The following is a 24,427-nucleotide window of genomic DNA, read 5'->3' as shown; positions in this document are numbered from 1 at the left end:
AGGCAAGCATGGGGTGGGGGGACGTCTTTGCTTCTTTCCGGATCCGTGGATCTTGCTCATTCAGGACAAATGGATCCACAAACTGGTTTGGTTACAAGATCGAGTTTCAGTCCTTGCCTCCGGCAGGGTTCTTTCCTTCCATCTTACACCTGTCTCCAGAGCGGCTACAGGGCCTTCATGGAGCAGTGCAGGACCTGTTAGTACAAGGAGTTATTGTGTCTGTTCCACAGTCAGAATGTTTCCAAGGTTTTTATTCAAATCTGTTTACAGTTCCCAGGAAGGAAGGCAAGGTTCGTCCGATCTTGGATCTCAAGGCTCTGAACCGTTGTGTGCGGGTTTAGAAATTTCTGATGGAATCTATCCGCACAGTAGTAGCTTTCCTTCATCATCAAGGAGATCTGATGGCTTCTACAATCTCAAGGACGCTTGCCTTCATATGCCGATATATGTCGGGCATCAGCATTTTCTTTGTTTTGCCGTGGGCGAGGAGCACTTTTAATTTGTGGCTTTACCCCTTGGTCTCGCCTCAGCTCCTTGAGTGTTCACCAAGTTTTTGGCCCCGGTGTTGGCCTTGTTATGGCAGAAAAGGATCGTGGTACTAGGTTACCTGGACGATCTGCTTCTGCGTGCAGAGTCTTCCTCGGCTCTAGAAGCCGACTTGGAAGTTACAGTGCGAGCTCTGCAAGAGTTTGGATGAGCACTGAATTTTCAGAAATCAGCCCTGTCTCCGTCCACAAAGCTGGGCTACTTGAGTCTGACGCTGGACTCCGCATTAGCCTGGGTATTTCTTCCTCAAGCAAAACAGTTGAAGCTACAGGAGGCTGTTCGGCTCCTGTTGTCCAACAATCGATCATCACTCAGGACTTGCATGCAAGTGCTGGGTCTGATGGTCTCCACCTTCGAGGTGGGTCCATTTGCGCAGTTCCACACCAGACCTTTGCAAAGGGAGATTCTGATCAAATTGAACAAGGATCCACTGTCATTGGACAGTCTGATTCGATTGAGTTGGGGTTCGAGGGAGTCGCTCCCCGTCCCTTTGTCTGGGAAAATCTTTTCTTCCCCTGTATTGGACTGTAATCGCCACGCATGCCAGTCTGTCTGGATGGGGAGGTGATCCAAGATGTCTTGATTCGTGAGGAGCCCAGGCTGCGGATTAACTTCCTGGAAATTCAGGCGATCAGACTTCGATCGATTGGGCGTGCGACTGGACATTCATGGAGTCTCTTTAGCCTTTTTTCACACCGCAACTTAAAGCGGAGTTCCGGGCACAGATCTCATTTTTTGATGAACATACCCCCGGGACAGTCAGGGCTAGCACATTCCACAATGGCTAGCCTCTGATCTGTCCCGGTTCGCACTTACCTGCAAGAAGAAATACTTTGAAAATTTCTTCCACAGCGTTTCCATCTCTCTTGTGGGCAGCTGAAGCCGGCGCGGTCCTCTTCGGTGTCTTCTTCCGCGTCTTCTTCTCCCAGAATGCGCCGCACCAGCCCCTCTCGTCACTTCCGGTGCGGCGCTGCCTTCCTAAACAGCTTCTGGGCATGCCCAGAAGCTGTTTAGCAGGGGAATGCGGCGTCGCCCGGAAGTGACGTGCGGGGCCGGTGCCGTCGCATTGATTCCTGGGAGCGATGACGTTCAGCTCCCAGGAATCATCGCGAGGCAGGAAGTGACGGGGTGAGCCTCGGCGCTGGAGGAGGAAGTACCCTGAGGTGAGTAATTACGATCTTCGATTACAAGGTGAGTGTACAAAAAAAAATATATAACTATCCAATTCCTTTTCAGGTTGTGTAGCTAGCGGAGGGGCACAAAAAAAAAATACAGATTTTGTGCCCGGAACTCCGCTTTAACTCTACAGTGTCCATGGTCCCCCTTTTACTTCCCAGTTACACCTTTAAAGCAGTCCCACAGTGTCCTCAGTTGCCTTTTCACATCACAGCCTCCCTTTTACATTACAGTGCCCCTTTACAGTTTAATCCCCTTTTACATCAATGTAACGGGGGCTGCACTGTAAAGGGGCATGGTGATGCAACGGGTACTGCACATTTGCAGTGTCTTATTTACACTGCAGTCCCCTCTGTCACAGTGCTCCCTTACCGTCACAGTGCCCCTTGAATTCACGCTTCCCTCCCCTCTTTTCTCTGCCTTCCCTGTACAGTCCCACCTGTGGCAGGGTAGAGGCAGATTCAGCAATGTGTCCCCTCTCTGGTCTCTCCCCGCTGGGCTGCACGGTGGAAGGTGACTATTACAGATCACGATTTCCGCTCACCTCCTGTGCGGCTGTCACTGAGCCCCTGTCTCTTCTGCTGGGTCCCCGCCCCCCTGCTGATGTTAACCTGTCAGCAAAGCGGGGGCCAGGAGGAGCTGCAGATCTGGATGGAACACAGGCGCTGCCAAAACTTATGTTAACAAGTGTGTGATAACCCGCTTGTTAATATGAAAGTTTCTGCTCTGCAGCACCTCCTGCCCTGCTGACAGGTTTACATTGAAGGGGGCCCAAGGAGACCCAGAAGACACGGCTCAGTGACACAGCCGCACAGCAGGAGGTGAGCAGCAATTGCTGTCTGTGATGGTCGCCTCCTGCTGCCTGGCCATCAACAGGCCTTGGACAGGTGCGGGGGTTGGGGTCTCCTGCTTTTGTCAGTCAAAGCCTGTGACGTAAGGGTGGGGCCAGGGATCAAGTTCACAGGATGTTTAGGTCAGACATTCATTGGTGAAATAGTCCATGAGAGTTTTAGGCCTTATGGTAGCCACCTTCAAGGCTGTTTCATTTGAAAGCTCTCCAGCACAACACTTTGTTGACCGGGAACACTCATTTTCATTCTCTTGACCTACCCAAGCTCCAGTCTAGCCAAGCAATGATTTCCCTAGTTTGGTGGATCTCTAGCGCAGACTTGACAATAAGCTAGTCTCTTTCCTTTATCACCTGAACATTTTAACAGATGCCAGTCATTTTGGGTTGGGTAGTGTTCCATTCCCTCAGTCCAGGGAATATGGTCATTAGTGGAAGCCAAGCTCTACGTCCTGGAGCTCAAAGTAATCTGAATGGCTCTGCAACTCTGTACCCCCTTACTTGTTCTGCAAGGTCACCCAATCGGGTGCAGTTACAGTGCTACTGTTCTGGCCTACATAAACCGCAAAGGGGGTGACGAGTCATACGGCTTTTGAAGGAAATAAACCTGATCTCGTGGATGGAGACTACCTGTTCAGTGGTCACTCCAGTTGTCCACTACTGGGATGTGGACAGTATAGCGGTTTACCTAGGCTCCCACTGGCTGGATGGATCAAGGGGAATGGGCCTCTCAGCCCAACATTTTCCTCTTGATATGTCAGAAATGCCTGATCTTCAGATTCAACAAGAAGCAGCTACATCTTTTTGTGCCAGAACCAAGGATCTTTAGCCCTTTCATCAAATGCCCTGATAATCCTCTGCTCTCTAGTTTGAATTCTACTTACGGTACTTTGTGCCACAACTAGGTCAAGAGAAGAAGCCGGTGATTCTCATTGCTCCAAACTGGCCCAGGAGAACCTTGTACACTCATCCCAGACTACGAGGAAATGACCTGGCTTCCCTAATATGTCATACCTACTTTTTTTTTAATTCTTTATTTGGCAAAAAGTTTGACAGTCAAAAGCATCCAAACAGGTAATTTAATTGGAGTACAAACATAATGTCATCAAAGTGAGAGCAATCATCAAATTAAGGTAAATAAGTAACAGTGGGTACAAAGACTGTCGTAAAGCCATATCCTCTGGTGTATACTAATTCTAGGCTGTAAAAAAACCATAACATATATGTGGTATGTGATATAGTGCCTGAAAGAATGCCAGTCATGTTTGATGTAGAGATAATCTCAAGGGGGGTGGATAGAGGGAGAGCAAGAAAGGAGAAAATAATGAATTATATACTATACGTAGTATGAGGTTCTGGGCGGCCGCGCCCTAAGCTCCAGAGTGATCGCCCAGGAGTGCTCTGCCTTAGGCTGGCCATACACTATACAATTTTCTTGTTCAACTTTCCTTAGATTTACCAAAACCATGTAATATAGGGTCAAACCTAAACACTTTTAATTTGTATGCAATCAGGCAGGCCCTTGCACTACATAGTTTAAGGTAAATCTAAAGGAAATTGAATAAGAAAATTGTATAGTGTATGGCCAGCCTTAGTCATGGAACATATTTATATATTCTGACTACCAGGTTTTGGTATAGTCTCTCCTATTCCGTGTTGTCAGTACTAAGTCTTCCAGGGTGTCTATGCCTCTAACCTTACCAAGCCACATAGCCGTGGAAGGAGTAGTAGTACTCTTCCAACACAGGCTGATACAGGCTTTGGCAGCATCAAGTAAGTGACATAGAATTTTGTCTTTTTAAATGAGAAACATTTCTGTATGCGAGGAATTTGCATGCAGTGTAGTAGGAAAAAGGCAGGGTCCTCTGCAAATGGGAAGCCGGTAAACCTCTGTGTAATCCGCCTCACTCCTGACCAGTACTGTTTGAGCTTGGGACAGCTCCAGAAAATATGGAGCATAGTCCCCTGCTCCTCTCCACACCTCCAACAGCGATCAGAGACATCGGGAAAGAATTTGGGGGATAGTACCAGTGTGTTAATAGTTTATAGTTGGTTTCTTGTATGCGGGTGCATATGGGTGACTTGATGGTGAGATGAATCCTGTTTTGCTGCTGTGTGGAAGGGAAGGTTCTAGCCAATGTTTTTTCCCCATTTGATTATATACCTGGCATCTGGAAAGTCAGTGGTGGGTATATGAGGGCATATATCTTAGATAAGGTGCGGGGAAGGGGGTTGTTATTTGAGCAATAATCTTCAAATATCGTTTGTGGACGGCAGAAAGGAGTGGCTGGGCCCAGGGATTTAAGGAAGTGTCGAAGTTGCATGGCCTGCCAGGAGGTTAATTTATACTTGCCATTTGGGTCAGACAAAGCAGAGGCCAATGGCCAAGAGTTTGTGTCTAAGAAATGGGAGTCCTGAAAGTATCCCTGTTTCAGGAGAGAACCAAATGCCTCCTCCCCTAACCCGGGGGGAAAATCCGGGTTCCCCAAGATGCGTGAAAAGTGGCGATTATTTGGGTTGGTCCTGATGGAAAATAGGATTGTAGAAAAGTGGGTAGATATGATCGTTTAGTGTATCGAACAATCTATACATGCTATTCTGACAATTCAAAATGACTGTTTTGGGGTGCAGTGAAATATATAAAAAAAGACAAATTGGGAAGTAATGTTTAAACAAGGACAGTATATAAGGAAGTATTGTTTAAACAAGGCCAGTACATAACAAATTTTAGCAAAATTTTTTTCATTTGTACGCAAAGTGCCAAGAATGGCAGTGGATAATGCATATTGCCTAATCAAGCACAGACGGTAGAGGAGACACAGCTGGTCAGCTTCTCTTCCTCCTGCCCTCTCCTCCTGTGTTGTGATCCCAGGCGCACATGGAGCCACCAGGGCCAGTCAGATTGTGGCTTCAGCAGAGAGCACAGGCAGCAATAAAGTAGCTACATATATTCTAAAGGGGGTGAGAGTGAGCTACCGATCCTTACAATCTCTCTCCTTGCAAACTTCATGCCGTTTATCTGTGCTACAGTTTTGTTTCTTATACACCACTGTTACAGTGGACTCTCTCCCTTAGCCCTCTCCTTGGATGCTAGGGGAGGACTGTGTTATCTACTCTTCATTTAGGCCTGCTTACCTAAATGGTTAAATGATTAACTCTTTACAGCTTAACATCTGCAGTCTTTTGCTTTTGGTATGAATGGTATTTGTGCCTGCTTGTTTATCTGGTTAACCCTTTATAGCTTACCTAGGACTATATGGCTAATGCTTTGCGACATATGGAAAAGCGTCATTTCTGATTATAGATCAGTCTGGATTTTATTGTCCATCCCGCTTGACTACATTTAAGACTAACAGATATTTTTTTTTTTTTTTTGTGGCCATTTAAATGCATGTCTCTCTTCCTATCAAACAGCGCAGTTTGCTGAAGAGGCCAATGATTTTGCCCTGCCTCCTTATGATCTATCCAGTTTCTACTGTGCCTGCTCCATCAGCCCGTCTATACTCCACCCACTGATGTGCGCAGACACGTATACACACACACGCTTTGTGTGTATGTTGAGGTGTGCAGGACAGGTGACAAATTGGAGTACATGCACACTAGAGGCTGGAAAACGGGTGAGCTTAAACACCACTTCTCCGCTTGACAATTGCACTAATGCTCCCTCTGCTGCCATGAGTCTCTAATTAAAAAATACTTCCTCCCCTCTGAAAAGCAAGCCACACAGATTTATTTTAGGAGACAATTGGGTGGGTGTGTTCATCTGCCTCTTGAGGATTGACCACAAGTTCACTGGGATTACGGTCTGGGGAGTTTCCTTGCGATGGACCCAATATTTTGAGCTTTTGTTCTCCACGCCCCACTTGGTTTTCATTTTTGCCTTATGGCATCATGCTGAAAAATGGCTGTGTTCTTAGGCAAAATTTTGAGTGAGCCCACTCCCTTGGAGAAGCAACCCCACACATGAATGGTCTCAAGATGCTTTACTGTTGGCATGACAGACACAGGACTGCAGGTAGCACTCGCCTTTTCTGGACAAGGTTTTTTTCTGGATGCCCCAACAATTGGAAAGGGGATTCATCAGAGAAAATTACTTTACCCCAGTCCTCAGCAGTCCAATCCCTTTACCTTTTTGGAGAATATCAGTCTGTCCTTGATTTGCCTGGAGAGAAGTGGCTTCTTTGTTGCCCTTCTTGACACCAGCCTCACTGTGCATGCAGCTACACTTACACCTGCCTGCTGCCACTCCTGAGCAAGCTCTGCACTGGTGGTGCCCTGATCCTGGAGCTGAATCAACTGAAGACTTCTTTACAAATGCAGTGAAATTTTTTTTTTTATCGGATTAAGTTTATTTTCATGGCAAAGAGGGACTTCCTATAATTGCAATTCGACCGATCATACTTCATAACATTCTGGAGTATATGCAAATTGCCATAATAAAAACTGAGGCAACAGACTTTCTGAGAATGAATGTCATTCTCAAAACTTTTGGCCACAGCTGTATACATAATTTCTCTTCCTGTCACCTCCCACACCTCTGAGGAAAATTGGAAGTAAATTGTGTAACAATACAATTTTAGAGCTAAGGAACTCTCCTCTTGCACAGAAATCCGTAGGTGTAGAATAACACGTAAAAAGGAAAGAATTACACCAGATTTCAAGAACCGCTACATCTGTAGTTGAGTACCTACCAGTCTTAACTCGGTTAGTCGCCAGCACCCCAGTGGGCCTGGGTGCCCATTAAGAAGGGCAGATATGGAGGAAGACATAGAGATATTAAATGGAGAGAGAGGAAACCAAGCAAAAAGAAAAATGCACCCTATCCCAGATTAAAAAAAAAAAAAAAAAAAAAAAACATTCCACGGCATACCTGTCTCATAGGGCATCGGGACAGGTATTTAATCCAGGGTTCTCAAGTCTGGTCAACGAGAAGTTTATCATTCAGTATTGCTGATAGGCATTCGTTTACCATTATCCAAGATAATTTGGACCTTAGTAAGTTGAAGGGAAACATGGGGGATTTCCCAGACCTGGCTATGGAGACCCTGGCAGCTAACAATATAAAGGTGATTAGTCTGTGTTTCAACGTCCCCTCTACTGGACGCCTCTACGGTGTCTGCAGTGGCTATTTAATGAGGTTCACTTGAGTGAGAAAATTAAATTATAGGTAATCTACTATAATAAAGTACAAGTGTCTCTGCGTCCAGTCCCTGTGTCCGTGGGATTGCGCTACTGCGCATGTGCCCCACGGACAGCCGTTGGGACTTGGAGCGCAGAGACTTCGGGCGGACTGAGGTCACTCCAGCTGACTGCTCCGATCAGCTGTACTGGTGGTGACGACACTGACATGCGCAGTTTGTCGGATGCACTATCCGACGGTAGATAGAGAGTGGAGGGGAGAATCTATAGTCAGATTCGGCCTCGCTCTCTGTTCTATCTATGGGGACGGATTGGATTACATTGTATTCATTCTTATATGAGAAATGGTGGGAATATTGTCTGATTAGAGAATGGAAACACAGCTTTTATCGGGGTACATTAAAGGGGACTCTGACCACATTATTAAAGGGGACTCTGACCGCATTATTAAGGGGGGGGACTCTGACCAGGGGCACTTTAACCGGGGCTCATACAGGGGAACTCTGACCCGGACACATAAAGGGACACTGATGTAAGGAGGCACTCCGATGGGGACACTGATGTAAGGGAGCACTCTCCAATGGAAACACTGATGTAAGGGAGCAGGCAGGTGTGCGCGGGCATGTGCTCGCGTGGACTTACTGCTAAGCGGCAGAGGCTGCTACAAGTGGCAGCGGGCGAGTGATGTCAACGCGAGAGCCGCTCGGTCATCTCTGCGCGTGTCCCCGATGTAGCTAGTGCAACAGGGACGCTATGCGCATAGCTGGCTATGTCATGCGGCTCTCGCGTTGTTAGAAAAAAAAGAACGAGATAAGCGAGAGCCGCTCAGTCAGCTTTGCGCATGTCCCCAAATGTTTGACCACATATGTTCTAGAACGCGTTAATTTAACGAGCTTAATGTCTAGTGATCCAGAAAAGTCTAACTTTTGGGCAAGTCCATCAAATTTGGACCATAGTGCCATTCATACCACAATCTCTGAAGCACTGTGGAGACGCAACAAGGGACCTAGGGTGCTACTTTTGCCGGCACCATGTACAACCGCAGGAGGACCTCGTAGTTTGCTTCAGTAAAGTATTGATATATAAAGTATATAGTGAATACAATCGGAGCAAATCAAACAGTGAAATAAATGAATCAAATAAATTATCAATCCGGCTGCAATCACTAGTGTGTGTGTGTGTGTGTGTGTGTGTGTGTCCAGTTCACAAATGCAATCTGTATAGCAAAAAAGTTCTGCGCCAGATAAAATAAATCAAGATAATAGATGTAAATCCGTTTTTTAAGTACAATATAAAACTCAATGTGATCCAAATGTGAATAAGGAAACTTAAAGTGCTCCGTGCTTCTCCTTCACCTATGATGCCAAGCACTTCACATTAAGACCCCTGTTCCCAGTGGGTCATAATCAGCTGTCCCTCCTGGGGATAATAGCAATATGGTGCAATGGACTCCACAGGTATTCAGTCTAATAGCATTGATATGCCTTATACACCGACCTCCGTGCTTAGCAGATCAAGATCAGCTGTTCATCCTCTATGGATAATAGGGGTTTGGCAGATCTGGAGACAGTCATGGGCTGGATCAGGTATCCGATCCCTTCCAAATTTCCTCAAATACAAAAAGAATGTTCTCTGTCTGATGACATACTTTAACAAAATAGGGGGACGCAGACGGGTTACGTCGAGGATGACTCCCCATCCCCCCTTCCCTTCCTGTTGGAATCGATTTCAAGCTTCTGGGGTACCCCGGGAGCCGCCTTTTTCTTGTAGCCTTATGCTACAGATCGGTGACCATGTTTGTGTAGCCTGGGCTGCCATTTTCTTGTGTTTTCTTTTGTTTTTCCTTTGAACGTTGCGGCGGCCATGTTTTTTGAGCCGGACGGGTGGTGATTTGGCAGTGGTAGCCCCTCCTTGGCCTTCAGTGCTGACCCCTTAATATTCCTCTTCCTGATTTGCCGCATGGTGTGCGGTTTGTTCCTGTGCGTACCTGACCAGTGGTGGTGAGTTTGTGGGGTTTTCTCTCCCTCTTTGCTGTTGCAACAGTAGTGCTCCGTGCTGGGCCTTGTGGTGCCGCTGGCGCAGTGGGGTGTCCCTTGCAGTGTTCTGCACTTTTATTTTGTGTGGGTTCCTCTCTCCATTTATTGAGTCCCTTGAGCATATTTTACCACCTGATTCCCCCCCCCCCCCCCCCGCCCTCCGGGTCCCAACAACTAACTTCACTGGCGGCGGTCCTAGAGTCCTTTGTATCCTAGGTAGATTTAGTCCTGGGGAAACGGGCTAGCAAAAAGTTTCCCCCCACTTTCACCTGCATCCTCTGTCGCATCAGATCCAGAATTTGGTTCGGCTGTCGCGGATGCAAGTTACTCTTCGGGGTCTGCGTCCACACACCCTGCGTGCTCAGATAGTGAGGATAATTCCTCTGCTCCTCTAGCTGGGCATAAAAAGGTGATATTGGATTGGCTGATTGTATCATTTGTGTGGAAACCTTAAAGATGGAGGATGTGACTAACGCAGCATCAAAGGCGTGGGTCACCTTTGGCACGCGGAGGTGTTCCCCCCCCCTTCCCGCCACCTTAGACAATATTGTCACAAAACTGTAGAGGTGACTGAAATGCACCTTTGCAATCCCTAGGAGTACCGCATTCCATATGTGGATTCCCAGTATTGCATTTACAGCATTTTTTTTTCACAATCCGTCTGAATTGCCTTTAGGCAATGTAGTCAGAGACCATTGTGTCAGAGTAAAACATTGGGAGGGTAAGTTCACTATATACTGTCTGCATACATTAATAAACAGCTTATACTATTCTATATTTAGGTACTAGCAACATGACAATTTATCCGTATACATTACCCTCCCAATATCCTATTTTATTCTGACACAGTGGTCTCGGACTACAAAGGGGTGCATAATTCACACAGATTGTGATTAAAATGTTATAAATGCAATACTATGTTAACATAATACGGGTTGCTTTCTGTGTCTTTTTCTTGGCCAGGCCTTCCATTTGTTACCTTTGTAGTCAAGATGACAAGGTCCTAATGAAGCTATGAGCGAAACGTGTTGACCTCTTATTTCACGCCTTCAAAGTATACGGACGTTGCGTCACCATTGTGCTTTTTTGACTGGCATAGCTTTATGGCCAATGGCACAGGATATTGTAAACAGTTTATCTATTCTTTTATTAAATGTTTGTAACAAAATATAACACACATTTCTTTTATTATATATATATATATATATATATATATATATATATATATATATATATGTGTGTGTGTGTGTCATTAAAGTGGAGTTCCACCCTAAATTTATACTTGCCTCCATCTTCTCGCTCCGGGTCACCTGAAAAACAAATGGATAATCACATTTTTTTTTTTTTTTACTTACCTCGTATAGAAGAAAATATACTTGCCTTACTTCCTCCTTCCTCCCCTTGGCGGCCACGGCCCGTCGTCACTTCCTGGCTTTGCAATGATTCCTGGAAGCTGAACGTCATCGCTCCCAGGAATCATTGCGCCTGCACCGGCCCCGACGTCCGTTCCGGGGCGTGCGCGTCATTCCCTTCTAAACAGCTTCTGGGCATGCCCAGAAGCTGTGGAGGGATGACGCGCGCGCACCGGAAGTGACAGGGCCGGTGCAGTGCATCGTGGGACCGAAGAAGACGGAAGAGGACGCAGAAGAGGATCGCGCTGGCTTCAAGCTGCCCACACCTGAGATGGCAGCGCTGGACAAACCTTTTAGGAGAAATACTTAACTTGAAAAAGTAAAGTGCAACCCGGGACAGATCAGAGGCTAGTCATTGTGGAATGTACTAGCCCTGAGTGTCCCGGGGGTATTTTTATTAAAAAAAGTATTCCCATGGTGGAACTCCGCTTTAAAAGGGGAAGGAAGAACAATAAGCAGATTAAACTTAAATTTTAATACAAGCATGCTTATCCTTTCAAGTAAAACTTGACTGTCTTGTCTATATGGTTGCATTGTTCAGTTAATGGTGACTTTGTCTTGGTGGCTGACATTTAGTTTTATAAAAATTGCTTAAAATATTTTCTTTATCATCCATTGCAGGAATCCGGCATTCATTTCTGAAAATTGGGTTGTAAGCTGCTACCTACAGGAGATTTGAACACTGGCAAACTGAATAACAATTGAAAGCCTACCTCCGAATGACATCACTTCTAACCACCATGCTTCATTTTGTGCTAGTGTCCAAAGAGGCTGGAGACTTAAAAAAATGCTGCTTGAGCTAGTCTCTAAGCTGCAGATATCGCTATCACTCTATACCTAGAAAAACCCTTTGAAAAGGTGTACCTGTAATCTGCTAGACTGGAGGATTGCGCCGCTAGTCTGGAATATGACCTTCATTCACAGGGCTCTCTATGGTACTTTTTAGACCACACTGTGTGGGTTAGCTGCAGAGGGCTTTCCAGGTTCGGCCTCCTTGTATGACCCAGTCTCTGAGTACTCAAGTAGCGTAGGCCTCTGGATATGGAGAGGCTAGCTTGGAATGTAACCACCTTGCACTGGGCTATATTTTTGTACTTTACAGCCAACACAGTAAATCAAAGCATGGAAAGCACTTCCTGGGTCCAGAGGTGTAACACAGCCTCTGGTATGACCCTGTCTCTTTAGGCTTTCTTGATAAAGCTAATTAGGCTGAATCACTGGGAGCTGCTTCACAGATGGTACCTTTTTTGGATGCCATTTAAGAATTTCCACCACCTCCATGTCTACCTTTTAAAAGTTGGTCCCAAAGCAGTTAAGGATACATTTCTCTTTAAAAAATGCACATTTTTTGCAGGTAAAAAAAGTGCATTTTTTTTCTTGGGCGCCATCGCAGTTACAATGTCAGGCTTTTGTGGATTGTCAGTACACTGTCTGCCTATACCTCAGATGCAGGCGGTTACTGCAAACTCAGTGGACTATGAGAGCGCTCATCAGCTCTCTTGCAGTTCATTGAGAACTACAAGCCATCAGCCACAATGGCTAAGGATACTTGAAGGCATTCATTCACAGATTTGGTGTAGATGTCCCCTGGTGTGGATTGCCGCTTATCAGCTCTCCTCTCACGCTACGCTGTCAGCGTGACTAGAGGCTCTCCAATATCTGGTGTATCCTGCTTCTACTGTCATCAGCTGTGATTGGACACAGCTGGTCACATGGTTAGGAGCCGCTGGGATTTGGCTCTTTACCCCAAATACAGATCACTGCTGGTTCGTGCGGAAAGCATGATCATGGGGAGGATGCTATATGATGCCCTCCTGGCAATGTGCTGTAGCTATCATTCAGCTATTGTGTGGTAAGGAAAAAGTTACTGGCAGGGCAGTTTCCAACGGTTGGAATCTTACCAATTGTCTAGTGTTGATAACTAGGTTACCAATGAGCAAGACTGACCAGCTTGGTTCCTTGCTGAAGTATAACTGTACCCTCTGAGGAGAAACTTCCACAACTGCCACAGTACTTGTCCCTCTTTGCCATTTAGCAGAAAGTGGGGCTTGCTCTTCTTACATTGCCTCTGCTTCGCTTGATCTTTTGCCCCTTGGTATCTGGGATTCTAGGCTTGAGGCAGGATAGGCAACCAGTCCCTATAGATCGATCATTTTGTTATTCTTGGTCTGGTTGAATTTGCTCTTTTGACCAGTTGTCCAATTTACCCTTAATCTGTTTTGAGGCTGGGAAGCCTTAGTGTTTCCTTTTGTTGACCATTTCTGATGGTCCGTTCTTGTTCAAGTAGTTATTACTCCACATGTTGCTTTTGCTTGTATCATAGGTTCTGCTGGGGTGGACCCTGTGTCCTTCAAGGTGGTTAATCACTAAATTCCTGTGTCAAGGGACGAATAGGGAAAAAAAGATTTTTGTATTCAACATGAAATCTTTTTCTTTAAGTCAATTGAGGGGCTGCCCCTATTTTTTTGGTCTTCTGTTCTGCTTGCTTACAAGACTGAGGCATAATGACCTAAGGTGGGGTAATAGAGGCTGGACTTCAATGTTTTTTTCCTGTTTTCCAGTGTCTACATATCCTGTAGGCAGCAGCATGTAACCAGAACTCCTGAGTTTGTGTTTTGTAATGGACTTCAAGAAACATTTTATGGAAATTACAAAAATCATTGTATTTTTTTATTTTTTCCCCCCTTCAGATGTTGCAGTTACAAAAACTGGGAATGTTCCATTACTGTGGTCTCCTGAAGCTGATCGAACACATAATGTTTCACAAAACTCATCATTCAATTCTAAGAAACCTGCATTTAATCCATCTGCCTTTTCCTCGTTTTTACCTGTAAGTGCTTTAAACGCCTTTTTTATTTTTAAACATTCTGGTGGAAATGGTGTATTTTGACCCAATAAATGTAAGACTTATCACATTCTCAATCCTCGGATGTGGTGGCTTCATTTGTCTTGTCTTTACTTTGCTTCCCCTTCTGCTCTTCATGTCCAACTGGTGAAACCCACCAGTGTATAATTCCTGAGGTGACAACGCTCACTCTTCACCCTGTATCTTTGGAGTAGCAGTGTTGTCACTTTTGGAAAGGCTTACAGAACACCTGCCCTCCCCCTATTTCACACAGCGGGAGGAGTTCTGTAGTTCAGGGAGAATAATACAAGTCACTGAACTTTTTCATGCACTCGTCAAAAGTTTTACACTGTCTGCCCTTTCTTCCCCTTGCACCATTTGTAAAAGCTATACTATTGCTTCCTGCAATGAAAAGCGCCCTATGAATGTAGGATGGGTAGATGTATGAAAGGTCTGCTGCCTCATTTATAGACCGCTTTTTATTTTGGGAAGTGATGATACAGCTTTTAAATTAATGGAGCAGGGGAGTGGAAAGTCATTGTTCCCCTTTGTATTTTGACACATACACTTTGCCCTGTTTTTTGGCTAAATACTTAATATTGTTTTTAGGGGTGCACCGATCCCTCTTTTCTTGTCCCAATACCGATATCTGGCTTTGTGCATCTGCCGATACCGATACCTATCCGGAACTACACACATACACAATATGCATGCGGCTGAAGTAGAGCAAAGCCGCTGCATCATGGGTATGGCTCCTCCATTCACAGGCGGAGTGCATCTGATATCACTCCGCCTGTGAGCCGGACCTGTACAGGAGGTAGCGGCTCCCATCCCTTACTACTACTACTACTACTACTACTACTACTACACCAAGTAAGGGACGGCTGAGCCGGGACTCGGCAAAACCGGATCGGCCCGTGGATCGGTTAATTTTACCGATCCAGCTATTTTGGCAGTATCGGTGAAGATATCCGATCCTGATATCAGATCAATGCATCCCTAATTGTTTTACAAATAAACATTCAATACTGTATATATCGCAAAAGATTCCCAGCATTATGACCTAGCAAAACAAACCACAAAGTAATCTTGGTATCTGATTGAAATAGCACTTCTATTACTTTGTGTGTGAATTTGGCCATATGCACACTGTAAGCTTAAAGACACTTTGTGTTTTTTTTTTTTTTTTCCCCTTACAGTGATTTGCAGCGTAAAAAGCCACGTTTCCTGCATGCGTGCTAATGTGTGTTCCCGCTTCTAGCGTTAATGCCTTCTACTGAACACAATTCTGGCCATTAGAATTTAATGCTACATGACTACGTAATGTTTATGTGCAATAAATCCAATTTACCTAACTAAATTATTTTATCTTTTTAAGTTGTAGCATAGTAAAGAAAATCTACAAAACCAATGAACCAATTTTTACTGTAGTACTGGTAATTTGAGTGTTGCACATCTTAATGTTTGTGAACCGTTGTCTTTTCTTCTTTTACCTCTTTTACCTCTAAATTCTTAACAAGAATTCAAGTCGACTTGGAGAGTCCCCCTTTTATCCGGGCAAGACAACTTATGGAGGTGCAGCTGCAGCTTGTCAATCCAGGGCCCGCAGCACTCCATATCGGGTAAATGTTGCTTTTATGTTTTTGCTGTCATTGCTGGAACTTGCAGAGCTGTCCGTTCATTGAAATGAAGTCTGTGCAAATGGAGCACTGTTAAATGTTCATAGGCTATACTAAATATCACATTATGGCCACAAGATGGTGCTGTTCTAGGAAATCTGCTTCTAGGCTCCATCTAGTGGCTAAAGTGTGGTGGTTTCCACATTCAGCATTTAATCAGTCTGCGTCCAGGGGCACTTGTCCACAGGTAATCGCTGCATGAGAAATTATATGTGAATGGGTGTCAATAGCTGGGGGAGATGTCAGGTTTTTATTGATTTAAAGTAAAACTATAGGCCAAAACTTTTTTTTTTTATTTTTTCTAATAGATTAAGGAAGGAATTTGGGGGTTTGTTTTTTACTTTTTACCTATTAGGGAGATTTTCCTTCGCTCCCCGTCCCATAGCCAAAATAGGAAGGGAGAGGAAATCCCTGCAAATGAAGGGAGAGGAAATCCCTGCAAATGAAGGTAATCTCATAGGGACCCCCAGATCACCAGAACAAGCGTCCCCATTTTTTTTCCCCTCTTAATTTTCTGGTGACAACCCAAAATTTGTGATTTTGTTACTTTCAATGATGATGGTAAACAGGACAAATAGAGAGGGTGTATCTATGTAATGGGGAACCAGACAGCAATAAGAACCTGACAGGTGTTCGAATCACTCTCCACTCTATCCAAAACTAAAAGAAAAGTTTTGCCTTTAGTTTAAGTTTTTTTAGCTTTCCACTTAAAGCTAATCACCGGGAACCATGCTGAGTCTCCTGCAGATAATCACAAACTGCACCATTCACAAGTGTGACTGGAGACTTGGGTCTACAGGTTTCATATGTGCTTGCATCCTGTTCCTTAGTAGTTGCATTTCCACTGATGTGTGGGTGGCAAATGGGGGGGATGCTTGTATAATGATCGATGTATCTTGTGTGGCTGTGTTAAATGTTGCACTAAGGACTTGTTTACACTAGTGGTTTGGTGGTGGTAAAACCGTACAGTTGAGCTTCCCAAAAGCTCCCCCTTTTGGTACAAAGGCTGCAACTGGAGTTGTGCACATGCCATTGCTACAATGCATCCCTTTGCAGCCTCAGCAGTAATTGAACCCCCATGTCGCGTTTAGCAGGCAGTATTTCTAACTGAATGTGACCTGTTCAACATAATGGTAGCGCACCACAACTGTGTGCACGTGGTTTAGGTGTGCTAGAGTGGGGTTCAAGTGGGTAAAGCAGGGGATTAGGAGTTGATATAATACCACCTCACTGCCTGTCAAATGCTCACTGAAGGGTGGGTAATCTAGACATGGATTGCTCCTCAGAGCAATGCTAGCATAAATGAGCCTAAAGTGTTTTCCGTTTTTTAGTTTCCCAAATGATTCATTATGACATATCAGTTATACACCTGTCGTCTGCTTGTTATTGTGCTAGCATGGTGTATTTTGTAAACCTAGTGTACACTACAGCTGAAATGTACAGTACAACTTGGTATGTGTATGTCGGCAGTATTTTAGAATAAGTAAATGTTTGCTCAAACTCGGGCACTGTGTTAAATCCAGCTGATTCACACAGTACAGTAGATTACAAATTAGTATATAATTAAGATAACCTTTGTAAAAAGTGAAATATACCTACTTGCATCTAAGCTTGCATTTTTTGTTGAGGTCCCTTAAGTATTCCTTTGGCAAATGATACCTGACACTTTGTGGAATATTCTCAGTTTTACTAAAATTGTATGTCACATTTTTTTTTATTTTTTTTTTTAGCATGAGCACACAACGTATTCAATCATTTGTATATTAGACAATAATTGGTAGTAGGAGCACTGTTTATAGCACTTTATATAGGTTTCATGTATTATTATTGCTGCCTAGATTTATTATTTATTTTTATTGTGGTCCAAACAATTTAAGGTTGGATGCTTCTCGAGCTTTGAGTTTTTGGCGCAGATTTTTTTTTTTTAGAATTAAAAATGCTTGCCTAGTAAAACCTGCATGTTTTATGCTCAGATCTTCGCGTTTGCCTTTAGATAGTTTTGGACTAAAAAAATCAAATTGAGTATTCAAAAGAGGAGCTTTTTTTCTATCATTTTTTAAAATTTTTTGTTTGTAGGTGCCAGTAAAAAAACAAGTTGTGGCAAAACCTGCCCATGTTACATATGGAGTAACAAGTCTAGCTGCACGCCGCATACTGCAATCCTTGGAGAAAATGTCAAGCCCATTGGCGGTGAGTACCCTACATTTTTATTCTCTCTGCAAGAAAAGAATGTGTTAAAAACATAGCCAAATACAAAGTTGTAAGGCAATGTTATTCAGTGCATTATACCATAACCATTTCCATTAAGCGTATTGTAAAAGGTGTTATTCTGTTTCATGGGATGTTTTTCCTGCATGTCTGCCCCCAATAACTTTTGCACCACTTGCAAAGTAGTTGGGTCTCTCCAAAGGTCAGATTTTTAATAAGTTTGTCCCACAAGGGTCAAGTGGGGATAGAGGAAGAATAGAGCGAGAGTTGGGTAATATATAATGAAGGGAAGGTGTAGGATAGAGAAGTGTATGCAGTAGTAGGCTGGAGAGTAAACGGAAAGGCAAAACCCTAAGTTGGTACAGTACAAGACACAGGCTGAGTATTCACAGAAGCTTGGGTTATAGTCTGGTACCTTCAGGTGATTGGACACTGGCAAGCCTTTAAGGACCTGTGTCCCCTAGCCCTACCCCACTCTTCAAGTGGAGTAGGGCTAGGGGACACTCTACCCCACTCTGCCAGTCCTCATTTTTTTTTTTTTTTACTGTCCAAAGATTATGGACCTTTTCTGTCATATGGAGAAATCACTCGCCGTTTATCTTTTTGGAGTCCTCAATCAACTTTTGTCTTCTAATAAACAGTAGTAGTGCATCCAGGTCAGTGCAACCTTGGAAACAGTACCTGTACCTCACTCTGGGTATGTCTTTGTACTGTTGCTTCGGTCACAGGACCCTGCGTGGGCACCCATCTTGGCACTTTGTACAAAGCATGTAGTTGGCCAGCAAACAATACCGACATGTACATGTCATGTCATGACATGTCATGTAAACGTGTGTGTAGAAGTATCTGAAAAAGGCCTGGTTTTCAGGGCTTTGGCTCACATAAACCACCAGGAATTTTTCAGCCCTGAAGGAAGCAAGCCAGATCATCTCATGAACTTGCTATCCAGCAGTCTCTGCTGTCCTCATCTTGGAGTGGGCAACTGGAAGGAGGATTACCTTGGCCTTCACCCCAATAACCCCCTGTCAGAGATGGGGACTCCAGATGTGAATATCCTGACCCCTCCCCCCCGGAATCAACAACAACCTACCTCTGTGACCAGGACAAAGGATCCTCTAGCACTGGCATGAGATGCCTTGATATTTCCCTGGTCCCAGTTCATTCTAATATATTCCTTCCCTCCAATGTGAAATCTACTTTGTCTACTCAAAAAGAGCTAGAGGGGAAAACTGATTCTCATTGCACCAAACTGGTCCAGAAGAACCGGTTACACATGCTTACACTCAGACTACTAGGAAACAACCCCTGACCTCTCTTCAGGCCAGACCTTTTTGTCTCAGGGACCGCTCTTCCACCTTGCTTTCCTTATTCGCTTTGAAAAGGTTGGCTGTTGAAGCCCAGGACTTGAGACAGAGGTCTCTACGTCTTTTGTTCCTACCTTGATAAAATTTAAGAAAAAACACTTCCAGCAAGGTCTAATATTGTACCTGGAAGTCCTTTGCCCGGTGTGAACACTGGCACTTTAATCACTGAGATTACCCTGTGCCTTTTCATTCTGTTTTTTCTACAATCAAGACTGATCAGAATTTGGCCATAAGCACTTTAAAAGGACAGGTTTTGGTCTTGACTGTTTTTTAAAAAAACGTGTAGCTTCGCTCTCTTGTCAATCTTTTTTTCAAGGTGTATCTCGGATCAGGCTTCCCTTGCCAGCACCCTATGCTTCCTTGGGACCTCTGTTTTCGTTCTCTGCCCTGTAGAGTCAATCAGGGTTATCTTAGATGACCTTTCCTGCAAAGTGGCATTTTGGTTGCCATCACATCTGTCAGAAGTGTCTGAGCTGGCGACTCTTTTTAAGGAGCCGATCCTCCTTTTTTTTTTTTCACAGACAAGGTAGTTTTGGGCTCGAGCAGCTTTTTTCATCCATCCATTTCTTCAGTCTTCCACAGTCCTATTTTTCTGCCCTGCTCCAAAGGAAAATTCTGTTTACATAATGGAGGTAACCAGAACCATCAGAGTCTAGCTCAAAGCAACAGCTTTCATCAGGATGATGGACTTCCCTATTCATCCTACCCTCAAGACCATGCAAAGTGACTTCCCGCTGCCAAGTCCACCGTCACGTGACTAACTCACTAGAGTTTACACTGTAAAGGACAAAACTTCTGCACTTATACATGTCCACTCCACCAGGTCAGTCTGTGTTTTTGGCAGTTTGCTTGCCTAGTTGGTGCCCATCCTTCACATTCATTGCTTGGGAACGGCCCAGGGTCTAAAAAATACTAAGCCTGTGTGCTTTACTGTCTAAGATAAAAGTATTTGTAACTTACCTGTAAATTTCATGTCTTGGAGTAGAGTACAGGACACAGGCGGCCCTCCCTTTTATTCCTGGGTTATTCCGCATTGCTCGCTATAAAACTGAGGACTTATGGAGTGGGTTAAGGGACTATAGAGGAGGTGCTCAGGGTGCATGTCCTCAACAACTTTTCCAGTCCACCACAAGGAACAAACTTAAAAACCATGGATACCCAGTCTGGTAACGTCTACCCCAAGGGGCTAAGGCATTGGGACCCAGATAAACCTCACGAAGAGGGAAGGGGCGGACCAGATACCCATGTCTATGTGAATCTGCAGATAATACGCAAGAGTAATGGCCTATTTGCCAGCGGTGATCTGTAAAAAAATTAACTGTGTTATGGGTTTAACAATCCCTATAGAGTGAAGGGGACTTTCCTGGTACAAGACAAGTGGGTCCACAAAGTCACAAGGTCTGGCTACAAGATCGAGTTTTGTGCTCTTACCCCCCCCAGCAAGGTTCTTTCCTTCCAATTTGCACCCGTCCTGAGACTGCTTACAAGGTCTGTTTGGGGTAGTACAGGACCTGTTCCTTCAAGGAGTGATTGTTTGGTGTTCTGACTAAGGAACATTTTCAGGGTTTTTACTCAAACCTCTTCAGTCCCCAGGAAGGAGGGCAAAGTGCATCCAATCCTGGGCCTCAAGGCGCTCAACTGCTTTGTGCGGGTACAGAGGTTTAGAATGGAATCCATTCGACCGGTGGTGGCATCCCTGCGTCAGAGCTTTCCTCGCCTCTATCGATATCAAGGATGCCTACCTTCACATTCCAATATGTGCCAGTCGCCAGCGTTTTTTCTCCACTTTGCTGTGGGAGAAGAGCATTATCAGTTTGTGGCTTACCCTTTTGTCTCGTCTCTGCTCCTCAGGTCTTCACAAAAGTGTTAGCCCCAGTGCTAGCTTTGCTACGCCAACGGGGGATTTCAGCACTGGGCTACACGGAGGATCTCCTCCTGCGAGCGCAGTCTCCCTCTGCTCTGGTGGAAAACCTGGAGATCACAGTACTGACTCTGTGGAAGTTCCGTTGGTTTCTGAATTTTCAGAAGTCTGCTCTGGTTCCGTCCACAAAGCTGGACTATCTGGGCCTGTCTCTGGACTCGGCCTTAGCCAGAGTGCTCCTTCCTCTGGACAAACTCCAGAAATTGCAGGCTGCAATTCGCCTTCTGCTGTCCAACAGATGGTCGTCCCTCCGGACTTGCAGGCGGGTGCTGGGCCTGATGGTGTCTACCTTTGAGGTTGTTCCGTTGCACAGTTCCATACGAGGTCCCTGTAAAGGGAAGTTCTAACCAAATGGGACAAGACTCCACAGTATCTGGACAATCTGATCCGGCTGAGTCGGAGAACGAGGGAGTCTCTGATTTGGTGGCTTCGTTCTCCGACGCTTCAGCTGGGAATATCCTTCCTCCCCTTGTATTAGACAATGGTTACCACGGATGACAGGCCGTCCCGCTGGGGAGGCGTCCTTGGCAAGCATTCTGCTCAGGGGATCTGGACGCTGAAAGAATCCAGACTATCGATCAATGTCTTGGATTTCCGAGCCATCAGACTGTGTCTGGATCATTGGATGGATTGTCTTAAGGGTTCCAATGCACATTCAATCGGACAGTGCCATTGCCGTAGCTTATGTCAGTCACCAAGGTGGCGCAAGAAGTGTCCTGCCGACATTCTAAGATGGGCAGAGCTTTTTTTTTTTTCTTCAGCCCTCTCCGCCATACACATTCTTGGAGTGGAAAATTGACAGGCGTAGGACCACAGGGAGTGGTCCCTTCATCCGGAGGTGTTTAATCAGCTGTGTCTCCGGTGGGGCACCCCCGAGGTGGATCTGTTGCCGTCTCAGCTCAAAAAAAAAGGTGCAGAGGTTTGTGGCTCAGTCAAAGGATCCTCTGATGGACTCCACAGATGCGCTGGTGGCCCCTTGGGGTCAGTATCGGCTGATATACGCCTCTTTCTCCTCTCAAGCTTCTGCCAAGACTTCTACGCAGGATCGAGGCAGAAGTGATTCCGGTCATCTTAGTGGCTCCAGACTGGCCTCACCAGGCTTGGTACGCCGATCTGGTGCGGTTGGTCGCCAACATTCCTTGGCAGCTGCCTCTCGGAGGATCTGCTGTCCCATGGACCGTTCTTCCACCCTGCTTTGCAGTCGCTGGCTTTTGACGCATTGGCTGTTGAAGGATAAGGGTTTATCTGTATTGGTAAATCCTACCCTGTTGAAAGTTAGGCAATCTACTTCAGGAGGATCTACCATTGTACGTGGAAGCCAAAGATTATGTAGTGTGAGTCTCTTGGGGTTCATCCTCGCTCCTTTTCGGTGGCTTGGATCTTAACCTTCCTTCAACCGGGAGTTGAAAGAAATTGGCCTTGAATATCAAGAGCCAGGTGTCTGCTTTGGCAGTCTTCTTCGAAAGACCCTTGACCGCACACTCCCTGGTGCGTAACTTTCTTCAGGGTGTCCAACATTTGGTCCCTCCAGTGTGGGCTCTGTTGCCGCCTTTGGGATCTCAATTTGGTGCTTTCAGCTCTACAAAAGCCTCCCTTTGAAAATAATCTGGAGATTCCCCTGCTTACGCTGTCCCTGAAGATGGCCTTTTTGGTGCCCATCACCTCTGTGCACATGGTGTAGAAACTGGCAGCGTTATCCTGACCACCTTATCTGGTGATTAACAGGGATAAGGCGGTTCTTCGCCCCTGTCCGTTGTTCCTTTTTGAAAGGTTGTCTGATTTTCATTTGAATGAAGACATTGTGTTGCCTTCCCTGTGTCCCAGGCCTAAACATCCGATGGAAATTGCCTTGCATGTCTTGGAAGTGGTTCGTGCAATTAGGGTGTACCTGGCAGCTTCGGAATCTTTCAGGAAGTCCAGATGTTTTATAGCAGAAAGTAAAGTTTTTTTTTTTTTTTTTTTTTTTTTTCTTTTTTCAAAATTGCCTCTATTTGTTTATAGCAGAAAAAATAAATGCAGTGGTGATCAAATGGCACCGAAAAGCCTGATTTGTTGAGAAACATAACCTATATTTTTTTTTTTTTTTTGGTACCATGTCAGTTAACCACTTAACCCCCGGAAGATTTTACCCCCATTCCGACCAGGGTTTTTTTGCGATTTGGCACTGCGTGACTTTAACGGACAATTGCGCGGTCGTGCGACGTACCTAAACGAATTTCATGTCCTTTTTTTCCAGCAAACAGAGCTTTCTTTTGGTGGTATTTGATCACCTGTGCGATTTTTTTATTTATTTATTTTTTTTGCGCTATAAACCAAAAAGAGCGTCAATTTTGCAAAAATAACAATATTTTTCACATTTTTTTGTATGAAATTCCCCAAAAAAAATTTAATTTTTTTTTAACATTTTAGGCCAATTTGTTTTATGCTACATATGTTTGGTAAAAAAAAAAAAATCGCAAAAAGCGTATTTTGATTGGTTTGCACAAAAGTTATTGCGTTTTACTAAGGGAAAGATTTTTGTCATTTTGGGTGTTTTTTTTTTTTTTACGCGTAATGGCGGCGATCTGCGATTTTTTTGGCGACATTGCGGCAGACAGATCGGACCCTTGACTGACATTTTTGACACTTTTGGGGTTACCAGTGACATTACTGCAGTAATCACTGCTATATATATGCACTGTTACTGCAAAATGACACTAGCAGGGAAGGGGTTAACTTTATTGGGGAAGGAGGGGTTAAGTGTGTCCCTAGGGGCGTGCTTCTAACTGTGATTGGACGTGGCTACTGCTGTAGGAACAGCGATCAACGGTCCTACATAGTAGAACCGTATGATCACCATTCCTACACGGGAGAATGACAGGCGGCTTGTTTACATCAGCCGCCTGCCTTTCTCCCTCTCCACCAACGATCGCGAGTGACCGGCGGACATCGGGTCCGCCAGTCACACGCACGGACTTCCTAAGGAACGAGCCCTGGCGCGCGCTCGCCCGCTATTGGCTCACAAGCAAGTAACGTATTTTTTTGCCCCCCAGCAAAGTGCTGCCCTAGGCCTGGGCCTTATTGACCTAGGCCAAGATACAGCGCTGCCTATATCCCAGATGCCTCCAGGAAAAGGAATGTGTTTTTGGGTTGTGGTGCTCAGGTGCAGTGTAGCTCTGTGTTTTAAGCAGTTTTGGGGAGGGTCAAGGCCTTCCTCTTGTCAACACTGCACCTCCAGGTACACTCAGGTTTTTCTCTTTGTGTTCAGTTGCTAG

The 24,427-nt window shown here is 45.0% G+C and overlaps 1 protein-coding gene across 1 annotated transcript in view; it reads left to right on the top strand.

Annotated features, from left to right (window-relative positions):
• The window catches only part of NUP153 (nucleoporin 153), a gene marked incomplete at its 3' end in the record, with an annotated part of 225,693 nt that overhangs the window by 51,851 nt on the left and 149,415 nt on the right, over nt 1-24,427 (top strand). The window contains exons 4-6 of the mRNA XM_082258966.1: nt 13,847-13,986; nt 15,522-15,623; nt 17,757-17,870. Coding sequence (XP_082115092.1) covers nt 13,847-13,986; nt 15,522-15,623; nt 17,757-17,870 — 356 coding nt within the window. The remainder of the gene's footprint in view (nt 1-13,846; nt 13,987-15,521; nt 15,624-17,756; nt 17,871-24,427) is intronic.

The sequence above is a fragment of the Pelophylax lessonae genome (genome assembly GCF_965119305.1).
Source record: "Pelophylax lessonae genome assembly, chromosome: 5".
NCBI classification, from domain to species: domain Eukaryota; kingdom Metazoa; phylum Chordata; class Amphibia; order Anura; family Ranidae; genus Pelophylax; species Pelophylax lessonae.
Note: the sequence above shows the minus strand (reverse complement) of the source record. Positions and strands in the feature narration are given on the sequence as shown.